The sequence below is a fragment of the Cornus florida genome, unplaced genomic scaffold, assembly GCF_030987335.1.
Source record: "Cornus florida cultivar Cherokee Brave unplaced genomic scaffold, ASM3098733v1 CherokeeBrave_3.0.0_Hap2_Chr05, whole genome shotgun sequence".
Lineage (NCBI taxonomy): Eukaryota > Viridiplantae > Streptophyta > Magnoliopsida > Cornales > Cornaceae > Cornus > Cornus florida.
The window spans coordinates 6,781,380-6,799,041 of NW_026775575.1; the positions used below are offsets into that span (position 1 = coordinate 6,781,380).

Consider the following 17,662-nt stretch of genomic DNA (forward strand, 5'->3'; position numbering starts at 1 on the left):
TACATCTCTAGTGGTCACTTAGTTTCCTTCGTTTTCGCATTTCGAATCCGTTATCGGGTCATTCTTTTGGTTCATCACAGAACACACTGGGTTGAAAAATCTTGGGTCGTCACATGGAAAGAAGTCCTACATTGTCAGTAGAGTGGAAGATCGTCTCTGCTCAGCACGCACAAGTTCAAGCCTGGAACTGACGTACACCTGAAAAATAGGAGTGGGTCAGACCCATGAACAAGTTCTATCCTACTACAATCCAAGCAGAGACTTGATACGCATGTACATACTAAATAGTTCAACAATATCTAATAATCCGTACATAAATATATCCACACTACTGGACTCTCGCTAGACTATGAAGAGGGTCTCAACCTGAATAGAAGGCATCACACAAAACGCACCTGAGTAGGCATGAGTACTTAAACCTAAACAGGGTATACCTCAACCCTCACAGCCAGCTAAACATCCAACTACATATACACCCCCTAACCATCGACTCTGAGACTCAAGCTCATGTCATGGTAACATAAAAATATATTTAAATTCCGTTCCTAACTATCCACAAGAAATCTAGTAAGTCGTATGGCGTATTCAACCGCATCGACTCATATATTTAAGGAGGATTTTATTTAATAACCCATACCCTTATTACAAAATAGGTAGGAATTTAGCAACTTGTTCTATTCCAATTCTAGTATGACACCATCCCATACTGGTGCATACAATTCCATCCATCTAACAGTTGATAAGGCATTGATAGTTAAATAACGATATCAACAATTCCATACTAAGCATTTTAGAATACATTATCACATATGCTTAAATAAATCCAGCAGTTGATGGAGCATTGACAACATAAATATCAATTTCAACCATTCCATGACAAGCATGAGAACATAATAAATATAATATTTACATGCTTATATAACACCGTTACATAGAAACACATCATAGGAACTAATACTTGACCCCATGAAGCTGTGTTTGTAAATATAAATTTACTTCCCAGTATTCATAATTAACATAGCCTAAATAAATATTATGTTACTTAGTTCCTTAACCTGTATAATAAATTTAGGCAATTTATCATACCTTTTACCTCCTGTTCAACAAAATGATGCATTAAATTTTACAATTTGACCATCAATTAATCTTTAGGAAACTATAGATTGCTAGCATGTATTTCCATTCCACGAATACGTAATTAGCAATGGACAAGCTCTCACAGAAATTCTTATTATAATTAAGAAATATAAATGCCCGAAAACAAACAGGTCTGCAAAGCACATAAGAAAATCCATACAGTTTTAACGATTAAAACTCGGTATTTAAATCTATATTATTCAATCCTCTGGAACTTTAATCCCACTCCAGACCACTGTTAAACCATCCATTACAGTGTTTAATTCTCTTAGAACACTTAGAAATTCCATAACCAAGCACCTGTTTCACTAAAAACCAAAGAAAACCAACAGAACGCAGAAAACTGAGAAAAACAAAAAAATGGAGCAGGATCCAAAAACATGGAGCCGCCTCCATTGGCCTTGGAGCCGGCTCCAAAGGTCTTGGAGCCGCCTCCAAACCAAGAAGAGCCGGCTCTAATCCAAAGAGGAGCCGACTCTCTCCCTCCTTTGCCTCGTTTTCTTCTTCAGTCGTCGTCTACACCTCCGGCACTTCACAGTTTAGGTTACCAGAGATTTTAACTTAGTCCCAGTAGATTCCAACCCTTGTTTCAGTCCTTATTACAATTACTAACAGGGATTCAAATAGAAAACAATGCAATAAATTTTACAATTTAACCAGTTAAACAAGTATAACACGCACTGCTGCAATTTAAATTTTAAAGATGTAAACAGACAACGTTTTTGTTTTAAAACATGTAACTCATTCCTAGAACTATTTACGTATGCAATGAACATGAAGCCTAAGGGAGAGAGTTAAGACAAAACTTGCCTTACACCGACGTTCGTCTCAAATTTCCGATGAATCCTCCGTTTGCTCTCTGTTCTTTCCCAGCCGTCTCCAAAACTTCTCTCAACCTTACAATGTTGTAAGTTTATTCTAAAAACCCTATGTAAACAACTTAGGTGAATATTTATAGGCCACACTAATCATAGGCTCCCTTAAACCCTAATTGCAATTACTCGGCCCATAGAAAACTACGTTAAATTCAATGTCGGCTAACTTTTATACAACCAATCCTACAGTCACGATAAACAGATTAAAGATAATTAAAACGTAACATTGAAACAATAATTAAAACAACAAAGTACCACAAAATAATTAAATAACAATTAAATAATTAATACAATTAAATTAATAAGTAAAATAGTAACGCAAATAAACAAATTAACGACAACCAAATCAATAATTAAAACAAGTACATAAAGTAACAACCATCAAAGCAATTAAACAATTAAATATTTAAAAAATTGCAATTAATAATTAATAAAAATTCCAGGACTATCCTTTGTAAAATTAGGGGTATTACAAGAGTCGGCTATTTATAGCCAAAATTGTGTATCCACAATTGTTGCCTTCAAATCAATATTAACTTCTCTGACTTCTTTCTTCGTTCACGCCATCTTACTATACCTTACTCTGACCACTGTCCACTTTTGTATCAACCCATTTTATATTAACCACTTCTATATCTACTTCACTTTTTCTTCCTTTCTTTGTTGACTTTTCTTTCCTTTATTATCTTTATTTTCTTTTCTTCTTTCTTTTCTTTATTTTCTTTTCTTCTTTCTTTCTCCTCATTTCTCTTTTCTTCACGTGCACATCATTTCATTTCTCTTGCTGACTTTTGTTTTTCTTTTCTTCTTTCTGTCTTCTCATTTCTTCTTCTTCAATGATGATATTGCAAAAGATGATGTGGCAAGTGATTGACCAGGTAGCAAAAATATAACACCATTTTGTTGCACCTTGAATTTGAACTTGAAACCTCTTGAATGATAATTTGCACAACACACCAACTTTCCTACAACGCTCCTTGTGTATATTTTTTGGTTATAAATAAATATAATCTTCCTTTTACAGCCAATTATTCACTTATTTTCCATTTTTGTTTCTTTTCTTCTCATTCATGCATTAACACCTACAAAACACAAAACAAGCATATAAGAATATTTAAAGAATATAAAACTCTAATTAAAAGCTTATTTTGATGCATGAAATAATAGGTTTTGTATACTTATCAATTGTGAAGGGCGTTCGGACGCAAGAAATGCACTAGAAGAGTGTGTCTGGACACAAGGCTGATGCCTTCATATTTGACTTCTCTTTCTTGCTCAGCTTCGTGGGCCTGACTTCATTCTGGTGCCATACATTTGACAACAATGGTTTTACTCCACTATATTTTATCCCCTGTATTTTATTACTATCATAGAAACGTCTATGTTTTGGCTTAATTTTGTGTACATGATTCCCAAATAATTTTTGAATCTCTGAGAACATATCCCTTAGACGTTATGTTATATTGACCAACATAGCATTATGAGACTTCTATATTACACATTTATGTTCTACCGAATTTGTGAAAATAACACTTACCAAAATCTAAAGAAGGCTCCTGCACGACGTGGCTTTGCTTTTTGAGGAGTCCCGACTCTGTCCTGTTTCTACTTACACTTTCCACTCTCTTTTTCAGAGCTCCCAATTCTTTCATTAACATATTCTTCATCAAAATTATCATTTTCCGAAGAAAAAGCCATAGGGTCAGAAGGACAGTAGCTATCATCCTCCGTATCGATATCAGAAGGGGTCACAAATTGGACTTGTTTACCTTTATCTGAGGAATTATGACCACTACGAGTCAACATTGGAGAGGCCAAATAAGAAAAAGAGGGACAAAGCTTCCCGACGGTGAAGATAAAGACGGTGAAGAGAAGGGATCAAACCCTAGAATTTTCAATTGGACACAAGGCGAAAGGAATTTTGGGAAAATCTGGCCAAGCGAAAGTGGTTACAGTGGCTAAATTTGTGTACAATGGCTGAAACTTAGGGATTTTGAGAAGTAGGGAAGATGATTAGTGGCTGAGTTAGGGAATTGGGGAAGGCTTCGGCGTCGAAGAAGAAAGTGAATGAATGTGGTTTGGTGTCCTTTGGTTACTACAGTCGTTGAAACTTAGGGATTTTGAGAAGTGGAGAAGATGAACAGTTTGCTGAGTTAGGGAATTGAGGCATCGAAGGCGAAAGTGAAGTTGAACAAACGTGGGTCTTTGGCTATAGTGGCTAAAATTAGGGATTTTGAGAAAGTTTGACCGGGTTTGAAAACATTTGACCAAGTTTGAGAATGGTTTCAAAACAATTTAGGGTCAAAATTTTCAATATTTGGGTTTAACCGTGGGTGGATGAAACAAAATCAAGCCTTAACCAGGGTTAAGTAAGAGGGTGACGTGGCAAAATCTTGGCCATGAAAATTTTGAATGGCATGGATTGAAGCTACAGTCAAATGGACTGAATCCATGCCCCATCTCAAAGGCCCGCCAATAGCATCCTACTAATGTGATGAATCATCCACCCCACCAAATCACAAACATTGAACCCACTACAATCCTCTCTCATCCCTTTTCTCCGTTTCTTACAATACACTACCGAATTTTTTTATCATATGGAATCAGAACCATTTCTGGCCTCGGAAAAAAGACCCCAGCTCGAAGCTCTTCTCGATTATCATGATGACTTCTCTTTTGTCAGGACTACCTCATCCTCTTCCTCCTTCAATACCCCTGTTGTCTCTCCCTCCAATCCCATGATGTCTCGTAAGATCCACCGCTGCAAGACCGCACCCGCCATCGCCGTCATGCGAGACCTGAAGCCCCAGCATAATCATAATCCCAATTCCCAGTCGTCGTCGGAGGAATCCACTTCCGGCGGCATGGTTAGACAGGCGGCTCTCTTGCTTCTACTCTATCTCTCTCTGGGCGTCCTCATCTATTCTTTCAATCGAGACAATTTCTCCGGCGTCGAGACCCACCCGGTCGTCGACGCCCTCTACTTCTGCATCGTCACCATGTGCACCATCGGCTACGGCGACATCGCACCTCTCACGCCGGCCACTAAGCTCTTCTCTTGCTTCTTCGTGCTGGTGGGTTTTGGGTTCATCGACATATTGTTGAGTGGGGTGGTCAACTATGTCCTTGATTTGCAAGAGAGCATGATCTTGAGGGCTATTCGAAGACCCAAAAATGAAAATCAAAATCAATTTGATGATATTGGATTTGGTCTTGCAAGGAACTACATCGTTGATGTAGAGAAGGGCAGGATGCGAATCAGATTGAAGGTGTGTTTGGCTCTGGGAGTAGTTGTACTCAGTATTGGAATGGGAACACTGGTGTTGTATTTTGTGGAGGATTTGGATTGGATTGATTCGATTTACTTGTCTGTGATGTCAGTTACCACTGTTGGGTATGGAGATAGGGCCTTCAAGACTCTTCCGGGCCGATTGTTCGCCGCAATTTGGCTTCTTTTCTCCACACTGGCTGTGGCAAGAGCCTTTTTGTATTTGGCTGAGGCACGAATTGATAAGAGGCACAGAAGGATTACCAAGTGGGTGTTGCATAGGGACATCACTGTGGAGGACTTGCTTGCAGCTGATATCAATAATAATGGCTTTATCAGGTAGGAATTGCAATTAGTAACTTTTCATTGCTAGCTCTTTCACCATTTCTTATATCACTCACTCAATTTATTCATTGTTCACAAAATATCAAATTAATTTACACTGAATTACCTAGTACTGATGAACTAGGTTTGCAATAATTAGAAAGTATATGATCTGGTATCCAATTGGGGCTTGAGTAGTATTATTAATTGAGCTATGTATAATATATACTATATATATACACAGTAAAAAGGGATAATCTTGATGTTTTTTGTATAGCATTCAGGAAGTATACCTAATATCTGTTTTTAATTTGATGTGATGCAGGACAGTTTTATTATATTTTTATTTATTTATTTTTATTTAATATTTTTTAGTTTAGGTAAATCAATTAGTTTCTTTTGCTATTATTTTTGGGTTAGACTTATATGATTTTATTTATTATAAATACAATGTCGAGAGCAAAATAATCAATCAATTTTATCAATAAAATATCATTCTTTTCCATATCTTGTGGATTTAAGTTAGTCCCGTTTCATTGAACGTTTTATAGTTCTATCGCTTTTCGCTACGTTAGTTGTTAGTTGGTATCAGAGCCTTGTCGGTCTGATGGTGATTGATCGTTTTGGCAGTGACGTGACAGCTATACTAATGAAGTGCCAGCACCTAGATGTGCTTTCAGTCATAAGCAAGACTTCGCCTTTCTAAATTCTAGTGTGAGCTTTAGTTTGATTTCCGCTAACGCACTTTACTAATCAGATAGAAAGCGATTTTCTCGATTGTTTAGTAAAGGGCAGTTTTTGGACTTCTATTGCAGCGCGAGCTTTTGGCAGAGAAAGACTAGACATTCAGGTGAGCCGACCGGGAAGGTTTGGTACCTAGTGGGTTTGCACCGACTAAAAGAGAGGGTAGCCAGTGAAGTTGAACTATAGCGACTTGATGTTGAAGAACAACCATTGGTTCGGATGGAAAGCATGATACTGCAAATCCGACAGAGACTCGCTGAACTTGGGATTAATGACAATCAGCATCATGAACCAGTTCGAGTTCGCGCCGATGATGTTTCTCACGGCCAACTGAATATGATTAACGTTCTTGTACCTTCAAGTGGGCTTCCGGTCTATGCGTAGTTTTCTAGTGTCAACGACTACATTAAAGATGATGGTAATTGGAGCAATCATGGTAATTGGAGCAATCAATGATTCTCACAAAGAGATTGATTGTAAACAAAATTTTATAGTTGCACCTGTTATAGTTGAAGATAGTTTGAAAGAGAGAGACATGGAATCATACGAAGTAACAGATGATGGCAAGGAGTTGTTTAATGAAAGGGGGACAATTTGTGCAACCAAATTAATGATATGGATACAAATTTAAAAGATAAGGATAACAATTCGAAAGAGTTTGAAGATGACAGTGGCAGTTTTATCTATTTTGGAGATCTAATTGAAGCAGGGGAACTCAGTGATGAATCCTTGCGAAACCGGTTGGAGCCTGACATAGCTAGTACGTGGTAACATTGGAGAGATTAATTACTACCACGGATGGTATAGTTAAAAGTTACTGAAGTTACTAGGTGTGTTGTTGATGAGACTAAAGAATCACGTGAGATGAATTTTGGGAGCATATGGCATTGTGCATACAAGAGACAAATGAGTGCAGGTATACGTTGCCATAAAGGACGTAAAGGTTGTCAAAGACAAACCTAATTTGATCACGATACGTTACGGGTCCCACTCCTTCAATCAGGCAAAGATATAGTGGGAAGGAAGTTGATGCTAGTAGGAAGAATATTATATTGTCTTGTACGCTTTTCAATGTGTTTGTGTTTGAGTTTGATGGAAACAATGAAGCATCAACAGGATAAATGTTGCAATATCATTGGCTGAGTTCTTCACGATGTGAACCAATGGACTTCTACCAAATTTATTGGGAGTTGTCTTCAAAGAGATTGAAATTTGTTAGTTGTTCAAGTCGGCAATGGTATAAAATCTTGTTCATACATATAATCCGAATTAAAATTTGAGGGCAAATTTTTTTTTGAAGTGGATGGGACTGGCGTATGACAGTTTTATTATGTTATTTATTTATTTATTTTTATTTTATATTTTTTAGGGAGGATATTATTTAGGATGATCACTTAGTACCCTTAATGTTGTAAAAATTACACCAACCTCTCTTAAATTTAGCTCTGTGGTAACACTTTGCCCTTCCGATGATGTTCAACACCGATCAAGAACACTTTTTGATGATGTCAGCCATTTTTTAGCATGAAATATCATATTTGCCCTTATTATAATTGTAAATACATTTCCACCATTACTTTTGAATTACAAATTACCCAATACCCTCAAAGGCTGTCCCACTTTAATTTTTGTGTGTATACATTGTCCCTCTCTAAACAAGCACAACTCATCTCTCCATATATATTGGGAAAAAAAACTTCTCCATATATAATACATACATACATATATATATATATATATATACTAATTCGTATTTAACAATATATTGTCCCAAATAGGCGACTTCACTTTTTTCTCCATGACTCCCAAGCCATCCACCACAGATGACATCCCTAGCCTCTTCTCCGCCGCCGATCTGACACCACAATAAATCTCCTCTCATTCGAATCAACACCAAACCTTAACAAATTGACCAGACTAGGGTTTTAAATTCTCTATAGAATCTCTATCTCTTTCTCCGCAGGATTGTTGATTGTGTCCAGGGTTGTGGTCCTTTTAACGATGGCGATGAGGCCGTCGTCGATGACGGCTTTGTATACAGAGCCGTGCATGCCTTTGCCGAGAAAGCTATGGAAGGAGAAGCCATTGAAGGATGATTGGAGATCGAGTTAGGAGAACTCTCCTCTTTCTCTATTTCTTGCCCACGATTCTCAAGTAATCCACTATGGCGGACATCTCTGGCCTCTTCTTCGTCGCCGATCTGACACACCGGTATGAACTCCACCACAATTAATAATCCATATATATGTATAGCTTTTATCAGAAGATGTGTGAATTGATGGGAGGGTAGAGAGAAAGAGGAGAGAGAAAAGTAGAAGAGGAGGAGGTCGCGCTGGAGGTGGGAAAGGAGAGCGGTAAAGGCCCTGATGCTGATGCTGATGTTGCTGCCACCTTTGGTGGTGGTGCTACGGCGGGCCAATTGTAGTGGTGGTGGTGCAGGCACTGGTTTTGGTGGGTAAATATTGATATGGAGAGAGAGTATATATATATATATATAGAGGTGGTAGGGAAAGAGTTTGTGGGTAATTTTGTCATTTCATGTTTTGCTAATTTTTTATTTTATAAAATAAGGGTATCTTAGTCATTTAACAAGGATTCTACCGGAATCTAACTCTAGTCACATTTGAGGGAGGTTTCTGTAATTATTGAAACGTTAGAGGTGTTGTCTGTAATTAGGCTTAACCTGGAGGGAGGTAACTGATATTTTCCCATTTTATTTTACATAATTTCTTTATATTTTTTAGTTTACTTAAACCAATTAGTTTCTTTTTACTATTAGTTTCCTTTAGAGTTTTAGGGTTTTATTTATTGAAAATACAATGTACTATGATAACAGAATAATCAATCAATTTTGTCAATAAAATATCATATTTCTCTGTGAATTTTCTTTTCTTCGTGGATTCAAGGTACCTTATCTTTTGGATTCAAGATAACCTCGTTCCATGTGAACATTTTATCACTTTTTGTTATGTCAGTAACTTGGTAGAAACTGATAGTGGGCAGGTAGCAAGGTACATAGGAGGTTTGTGAATGGTGATCCAGGATCAGATCAATATGCACACAATTTGGAGTTTATTAGAAGCTATTAATTTGGCTATGTTGCGGAAATCGATAAAACGTTCACATGGAATGGGGTTCAAGGAAAAGAAAATTCACAGAGGATATTTTATTGATAAAATTGATTGATTATTCTGCTGTCGCAGTACATTGTATTTATAATAAATAAAACTCTAAAACTCTAGAGGAAACTAATAGCAAAAAGAAACTAATTAGTTTAAGTAAACCAAAAAAAATATAATGAAACTATCTAAAATAAAATTCTCCTTAAAAAATATAAAATAAAAATAAATAAATAAAAACATAATAAAATTGTCCTATGTTAGGATGGTAGAACCTCTTTTCTAACGTGAAAAGAAAACACTTCTCTACTAAGTCCATTAAATTATAGAACAATTCACACATCTATTCTACCGATTCAGGATAGATTGAGGTTTGTGTTTGATCATCGGAAGCGCGCGAACACAAAGAACCAACAAAAGCCAATAAAGCAATCACACGAAGACAAGATGTACTTGGTTTATCCAAACTCAAGATACATCCATGGATGAGAAAATATTCTACTATGATTTGTGGAGATATTACAATAATAGAGTATTAACACCACGTACATGTCTTTTCACCATATACCACTCCACGAGCCTATCTCCACAACAGTGCCACCGGCGTTTTTCCTATTCTATCAACCTATAAACTACATCTACCCATCAACTCCCTCATGAGACTACATCTCACTTAATCTCATAAGTCTCAACCCAAAACCTAGGTGTCTATTTATATAGCATTTGTTGGGCAGCGGAAGCGTGCGAATAAATAAAGATCCTATGAAAACCAACAAAGCAATCTCACATAAAGACAAAATATGTAATGATCCGAAATAGATTTATTCTTTCGTAAGTCTACTGTCAAAATAAATTAAACTCTCCAAATAAAATAAGAAAGTCTCCAAAATTTACTAATCATACATTTAATCAAGATTAAAGCTTAATCTGAAACCTAGGGTATTACAAAATATACATGGTTTATCTAAACTCAGTGTTACGTTCATGGATGAGAAGAGATTCCACTATGATTCGTAGAGATATTACAACAATAGAGTATCAACACCACGTATGTCTTTTCACCACGTACCACATTACGAGCCTATCACCTCGCTACCAGTGTCACCGGTGTTTTCCCTACTGTACCAACCTATAAACTACCTCTACTCATCAACTCCTTCATGAGACTACATCTGTCTCAATCTCACAACTCTTAACCCAAAACTTATGTATCTATTTATAGAGTTCCAAACTCAATTCCTTGTTGGGTAAGGATTACTTGCTTGCCAAAAAATTTCCTTACAGAATACAAGTCTAAAATAGAAACCTAATTAGAATAGGAATTTGAGACAATTTCCAGCAGTTTGTTAGGTGGCATAAAAAGAATTGCAGGGTGGAAAAAACCTGGTATAGGAGATGTTTCTACTTCCTAAGTTTTGCCTTTTATGCGGGCAATTCCTGAGTTCATATGCATATAAAGATATTAGCAAAATTCTACCTCACCTTTTCTCTCTTACAGGAACTGTAATTTAAATTTTTAAGTGAACATTTGGTTGGTTTGCTTAGTTGAATTGTTTTTCTAAAATAAGTATGTTAAGGTTTAATTTTTTTACTTTATGGTATTATATCATGCCTCCATGTGCCGCAAATAATTTATTTTATATATGATAGCCTAATGACAATATATTTATGGGGTGTTCTAAGGGCATCCGGTATGGTGCATTGGTTTTAGCTGGCCATGTAAACTCTTTTAGAAAGCCACATCGTGGCTCCTTGTAAAAATATAACCACTCTTTTGGCCAGTATGATATTAGGAAATATAGTCCTCTATACATGGGATCCACTATTTTAAAAGAGAGAGAAAGAGAGAAAAATGGAGTGGGACCCATTTTCGATGGCAAAAGAGCTGTTACCTGTAGCTAGCTATATTGCTAGTAAACGTGTGAGGGCCGCTTATTGCCAGCCCCATACCGGGCATATTCGAGCAAGTGGTGTGGGCATACAAGCTTATCTATCTACTTTTTAAAAAGTAGAGTTGCCACATAAGTTAAAAAGTGATGATGTTGTATTCTATTTTTTTTTTATCCATATGTTCCATGGTGTGGAACCCAATTATCTCATTCTCTATTTATTATTTTATTAATTTAATTTAAAAATAAAATAAAAAATTTGAATTTGAATTTAATAATTTTTGTCTTCTTCCAAATGACTATATTTCAATTTTTATATAAACCACTCATTCTATTTTCTTTCAATTATGAAGTCCACTTCTTTGCATTCTCAAGTCCATTATATATTCTTTCAATTTCTATATAAATCACTCATTATATCTTTTTTCAATTCTATCTTCTTTCAATTATCAAGTCCACTTCTTTGCATTCTCAAGTCCATTCTCTATTCTTTGAGTCTTCATATTTCTTATACAAAAAATGGCTTCATCGTCACGAGATATACCCGTCTTCGAGTCTATTTCTCCATTAAATTCGTCAGATTCAGATGGGGAAGATATTTTTGAAATCCATCAAAAAAGGATGAACGATGTGAGGAGATTATTATCGATTGATAGGGTGCTCATCCTTAACCCTCAACTGATAGTAACCTGACCTCAAATCAATCTTCGAAAAGCAAGTGGCTCCTTTCAACTGAAATCCATCAAAAAAGGATGAACGATGTGAGGAGATCATTATCGAATGATAGGGTGCGGGCATTCTTTCAACCTCGTAAGAGAAAGTATATTAAACGTGATCGAGAGGAGGTAGCACAACGGCTATCCCGAAATTACTTTGCTGAAAATCCGATTTATCCACCATACATATTTCGTAGAAGGTTTCGAATGCAACGAGAGTTGTTTCTTCGTATTTTGAACAGTGTTACAACACATGACGAATGGTTCATCCAGAAACCCGATGCCCTCGGTCGTATGGGGTTCACTCCCATACAGAAGATGACTGCTGCCATCCGTATACTCGCATATGGAATTTCAGCTGATCTTTGTGACGAGTATATAAAGATTTCTAAGCGCATTGCGATCGAAAGCTTGAAGAGGTTTTGTGATGCTATAATTGCTGTGTATGCGGAGTAGTACCAACGCTCACCGAATGCAGACGACATTGCATGTCTGCTTCGAGAAGGGGTAGAGAGAGGTATTCCAGGTATGCTTGGCTCTATAGATTGTATGCATTGGGAATGGAAGAATTGCACCACAGCATGGCATGGCACGCACACGGGAAGAAGCCATAAACCTACCCTCATATTGGAGGCCGTTGTATCGAAAAATCTGTGGATCTAGCATGCTTTCTTTGGTATGGCTGGTTCACACAATAACTTGAATGTTCTCGATCATTCCCCAGTATTCAAGAACATGATCAATGATTCAATGCCTCCAGTTAATTACGTGGTGAATGGGCATCGGCGTACAATGGGGTATTATTTATCTGATGGCATATATCCTAAATGGGCAACTTTGATGCAGACCATCCTGCACCCAACAACTGTCACAGAGAAATTATTTGCTAACAAACAAGAAGCTGTTAGGAAGGATTTAGAACGACCGTTCGGCATGTTGCAGATGAGGTAGGCTATAACGCATCAACTGGTACTTTATTGGAATACTGAAGATTTAAACAAGATAATGAAAACGTGCATCATATTACACAATATGATCGTTGAAGACGAGGGCGAACATATTTTGCAATGGACACCTCCGAAAGATGACCCAATCTCCCTTCCACATTACGTTCGAAACCCATCAATGTTGGCGGCACACATTTCCTCTCGCCTAAGTAGGATTCGCAATAAATCAGACAACGGTGATCTTAGGAGAGATCTCATGGAACATTTGTGGAATCAATTTGGTAATGAAGATTTGATGGGTAAAATCTTAAAATTATTCTAGAAATTAGTTATGTTGTATCTCCTCTTTGCTTTTTTTGTGACCCTTCTTAGATGCTTTTCGTCCAGGGGGTCGTACAATGCCATGCGAACTTTCAACACTAATTGCAGGTGAATCGTCGTCGCCAAGGTTTACTAAACCTGGTGTTGATACTATAGGTGTTGACGGAGTAGATGGATTGGTTTGGACTGTTGACAAAGTAGGTTGAACAGTTTCTGGCCAATTCCCAGACTCATTCATATCGATCTCCACTGCTCTTTTGTTCCCTTTATCATTGCTGTTGGAAATGGAATTCCATTTTGACGAATTCTTTAAAATACACCAACAGTGATCCAACTTAAATAGCTCATTTTCTGACGTATTAAATAAATTTCTTGCTTCATTGAGCTATAAAAAATAAAAAAAATAAATGAAATTAGTTAGATTGCTAATTAAAATAAATAAAAATTAAAAAATTTACAAAGTAAAAAACTTGCTACATCTTCAATGTTGAAGCCACTAGGAGTATGATGTTGGATCTGTTTGTAAAATCCAGAAAATCTGTTAACAACTTTTTTAATGTGTGAGAAACGATTTTGCAAACTTGGTACATTTCGGGACGTCGTGCCCCCTGGTTGCTGAATAAAATTTTCACGGACTCGTTCCCAATACGTGATTTGCTTCTGATCTGAACCCGTTATTAGATCTTCTCCAATGTCAACCCATGCTTTGCATAATGCTTCATCTTCTTCAATGGACCAATTTGTTTTCGAATGCCTAGATTTACGTTGGGTTTGAGATGGTTGGGATTGAGAAGGCTGGAACTGAGAAGGTTGGGATTGAGATGGTTGGAACTGAGATGGTAGGTATTGAGAAGGTTGTAATTGGTAATGAGGTTGGAATTGGGGATATGGTACGGGTTGGTATTGAGAAGGTTGGAATGGAAAATAAGAGTGTTGGGGTTGAGGTCGATTTTCGGATTGAAAAAAAATTGAAGAATCCAAATTATAATTGGATTGCGGTGCTAATTCTGAGTTATGAGATTGGTTGAGATGGGGGTGATAGAATGGAGGTTGAGGATCCATAGAGATGAATGTTAAAAAAATATTGAGAGAGAATTATTGAAGATGGTAATTATTGAAGATGAAATTTAGTATTTATAGTGTAAATAATATAGCCGTTTAAAATTACCGTTGCAAGAGCCGTTGTAAGAGCTGTTTGTCTGTGTTTTACTTTGTATCAATTGATTGATACAAGACAGCAGCCACACAATTAAACAAAGACAAAAATGTTTAGCGGATTCTCCAAAGCCCACTTCCTCTATAGAGAACTCAATAGAGAGTGATTGTAGGGGCCCACAAAAAAGACACACTACTTCTTTCTGCGTACCGCCCCTCTCCTCTCTACACTGACACACTATCTCTCTAAAGTTACTTGCGCCCTAGATGCTCTTAGTGGTCCATTTCCCTTACTAGCTGGTAATAAGCCCCCTACACCATATGGCTAGAGGCCCATCAAATTTAAAATGTCATTTTGTTATAAAGGTATTCAGTTAATAACCAAAAAATCCTTGTTCCACAGTGTTGAAGATATAATTAAGGGTCAGTTTGGTGTAATGGAAAAGGGTGGAAAGGGAAGGGAAGGTGATGGAAGGGAATTAAAAATTTGTGTTTGGTAAAAATTGTTGGAAAGAAAGGGAAGGGTTTGGAAGGTTATTTCAAAGCTTCATCAGTGTTTTTCTTATCCTCCCAAAAATGGGAGGAAATGGAAGGAAAGTGAAGGCAATGGCTGATGGAGGAGCTGTGATACCAATTTTACCCTCAAGATTACACAAGTTTGCAAAACAATATACATACAAGTTAGCAGTTGTAGAGAGAGTGAGAGACGGCGGGCCGGTGATTGAAGCTTGCGAACGGCGAACCCAAACTGGAACAACGGCGATGGAAACTGAAAGATATGGGTTTTGATTTTTTGTGCAATCTGAAATGATATACCGATACGGGTTTTGAACTTTTGATTCTTGCAGACAGATATGGGTTTTGAACTTCTGATTCTTATAGTACAGAGTGAGAGAGAGAGAAAGGGCAAGTTTAAAGTTGAGAACGAGAATAGAGATGGAGCCTGGAGGCGAGATTGGGGAGGCTGAAATGATTTGCCTTAAATTTTTTTTTTTTTTTGTGGCCCATCTATAGGAGACTATCTATATATATATATAAAATAGAGATGGAGGCGAGATGAGGCTGAAATGATTTGCCCTATTTCTTTTTTTTTTTTTCTTTTCTTGTGGCTATAGGAGACTATATATATATATATAATAGAGATGGAGGCGAGATGAGGCTGAAATGATTTGCCCTATTTTATTTATTTATTTATTTTTTCTTTTCTTGTGGCCATAGGAGACTATATATATATATATATATATATATATATATCATAGAGATGTAGGTGAGATGAGGCTGAAATGATTCGCCCCATTTTTTTTTTTCTTTTCTTGTGGCCATAGGAGACTCTCTCTCTCTCTCTCTCTCTCTCTATATATATATATATATATAAAATAGAGATGGAGGCGAGATGAGGCTGAAATGATTTGCCCTATTTATTTATTTATTTTTTCTTTTTTTTTTGTGGCCATATGAGACTATATATATATATATATAATAGAGATGGAGGCGATATATATATATATATATAATAGAGATGGAGGCAAGATGAGGCTGAAATGATTTGCCCTATATATATATATTTTTTTCTTCTTTTCTTGTGGCCATATGAGACTATATATATATATATAGATATATATAATAGAGATGGAAGCGAGATGAGGCTGGAATGATTTGCCCTATTTTTTTTTTTTTTTTTTCTTTTCTTTTGGCCATAGGAGACTATATATATATATATATATATATATATATATATATCTTTTAAAGTATAAAAGGGTATAATAGTCAATTTATTAAAATAATTCCCTTTTCTTTCTTTCCCTTCCTTTTCCCAAATATAATTATTATCCTTCCCTTTCTTTTCATTCATTAATCAACCAAACACAATACAAAATTAAAATTATCCTTCCCTTCCCTTTCCCTTATAACTAATATTATCCTTCCCCTTCAAACCCGCCCGACCAAACATAGCCTAAAGGATGAAAAGTCCGGATATCCTCGATCTATGTGTCTTCTATGATTTTGTGGCGGTATAAAATGGTTAAAAAATAAATAAATTTATTTATTTTTATTTTTTCCTTGTGCAGTAAATCAGAATATGTCATCTACAAGCTCAAAGAGATGGGAAAGATAACCGAGAAAGATATACTGCAGATATGTAATCAGTTCAACAAGCTTGATCCCAACAACTCTGGCAAGATAACACTGCCTCATTTATTGGAGAATCACTTGTAGGATATTGAAATTAGAGTCTTCTTGCAAAAACATTAATTTGCAGGTAGGTAGGTGTACATGAAACATATTTTTGCCATGGCAAAGCTTTTTCTTAAAGACCAAACATACATTCATGGAAGGTATACAATTTAATGAATTCCATTTAATACTGTAATGATTTAGAAGGACTCGCATTTGTTCATTTTGTTGTTTATTATTATTATTTTTTCACAAGCTTTTGCACGGCGAACTAACTTGTGGAGGCTTGGAATTGTTAATATGTATAATTTTTCAAGAGAAATCGTTACTAGTATTCCACTTATATTTATTCAGGCTTTTATTACATCTTTTAATACATCTGCCTTTTTGTAGAGCTCAAAGCCAAAAAATATTGTGACTTATCCCCAAAAAAAAAAAAACAAAAAAAAAAAAAAGGGCCTCAAAATATTTTGTCAAATAAAGAGTTAAGATCCCAAAAAGTGAAGGATTGAAAGACAAGCCTATATGGGTTCTTGCGCGAAACAAGAAGAGCGAGGAACATGATTAATTTGTTGTGCTAGGAATTAGTGCTGGCATGCCAGGATTCTTGCCGAATTCAATGATATGACCAAACAGTATTCTAAATATAATTGCGAGCAGAATTAGTTTTCATGTCATTGAAAGAACATCAGATCAGTTATGCTCTTTATTTCAATGAGTTTAGCTCATTGTGGCGAGCAGACTGCCAATGGTGCGAGATATATTTTGTAATTGGTTAATTCCGGTGTCAAAACAAGTCCGATCGAGTTGTATTTTCAAGTTCCAAATTCAAGATCAAGATCGGCTACGGAATTGAAGAGTTGTTCGTGTTTGATAAACAAATATCTACGAAAAAGGTATGAATACCACTTTAAGAAGTTTAATTAAAGGTTAGGACACTATACATACATAGTATGTTTTTCAAAGTTTCCAAAACAGGCATTTTTCCAAGT

The 17,662-nt window shown here is 36.3% G+C and overlaps 1 protein-coding gene across 3 annotated transcripts; it reads left to right on the forward strand.

Annotated features, from left to right (window-relative positions):
* The first annotated feature begins 4,519 nt into the window (after nt 1–4,519).
* Nucleotides 4,520–17,019, forward strand: LOC132306093 (two-pore potassium channel 5-like). Of its 3 annotated transcripts, XM_059803319.1 has the most exons (3): nt 4,520–5,619; nt 6,235–6,318; nt 6,420–7,707. In XM_059803319.1, the coding sequence occupies exons 1-2, from the start codon at nt 4,610–4,612 to the stop codon at nt 6,308–6,310; spliced, it is 1,086 nt and encodes a 361-aa protein (XP_059659302.1). In that variant the 5' UTR covers nt 4,520–4,609; the 3' UTR covers nt 6,311–6,318; nt 6,420–7,707. The 3 variants fall into 3 exon arrangements, with proteins under 3 accessions (XP_059659302.1, XP_059659301.1, XP_059659300.1); XM_059803318.1 differs by lacking the exon at nt 6,235–6,318; XM_059803317.1 differs by lacking the exons at nt 6,235–6,318; nt 6,420–7,707 and adding an exon at nt 16,565–17,019 and having other exon boundaries at nt 4,522–5,619.
* Nucleotides 17,020–17,662: the final 643 nt, after the last annotated feature.

Excerpts from the sequence above, each read along its gene's own strand:
- LOC132306093 (XM_059803317.1), top strand. The coding sequence starts at position 4,610 with ATGGAATCAGAACCATTTCTGGCCTCGGAAAAAAGACCCCAGCTCGAA. Across the intron at positions 5,620-16,564 it reads AATAATAATGGCTTTATCAG|TAAATCAGAATATGTCATCT; the intron begins GTAGGAATTGCA and ends TTCCTTGTGCAG.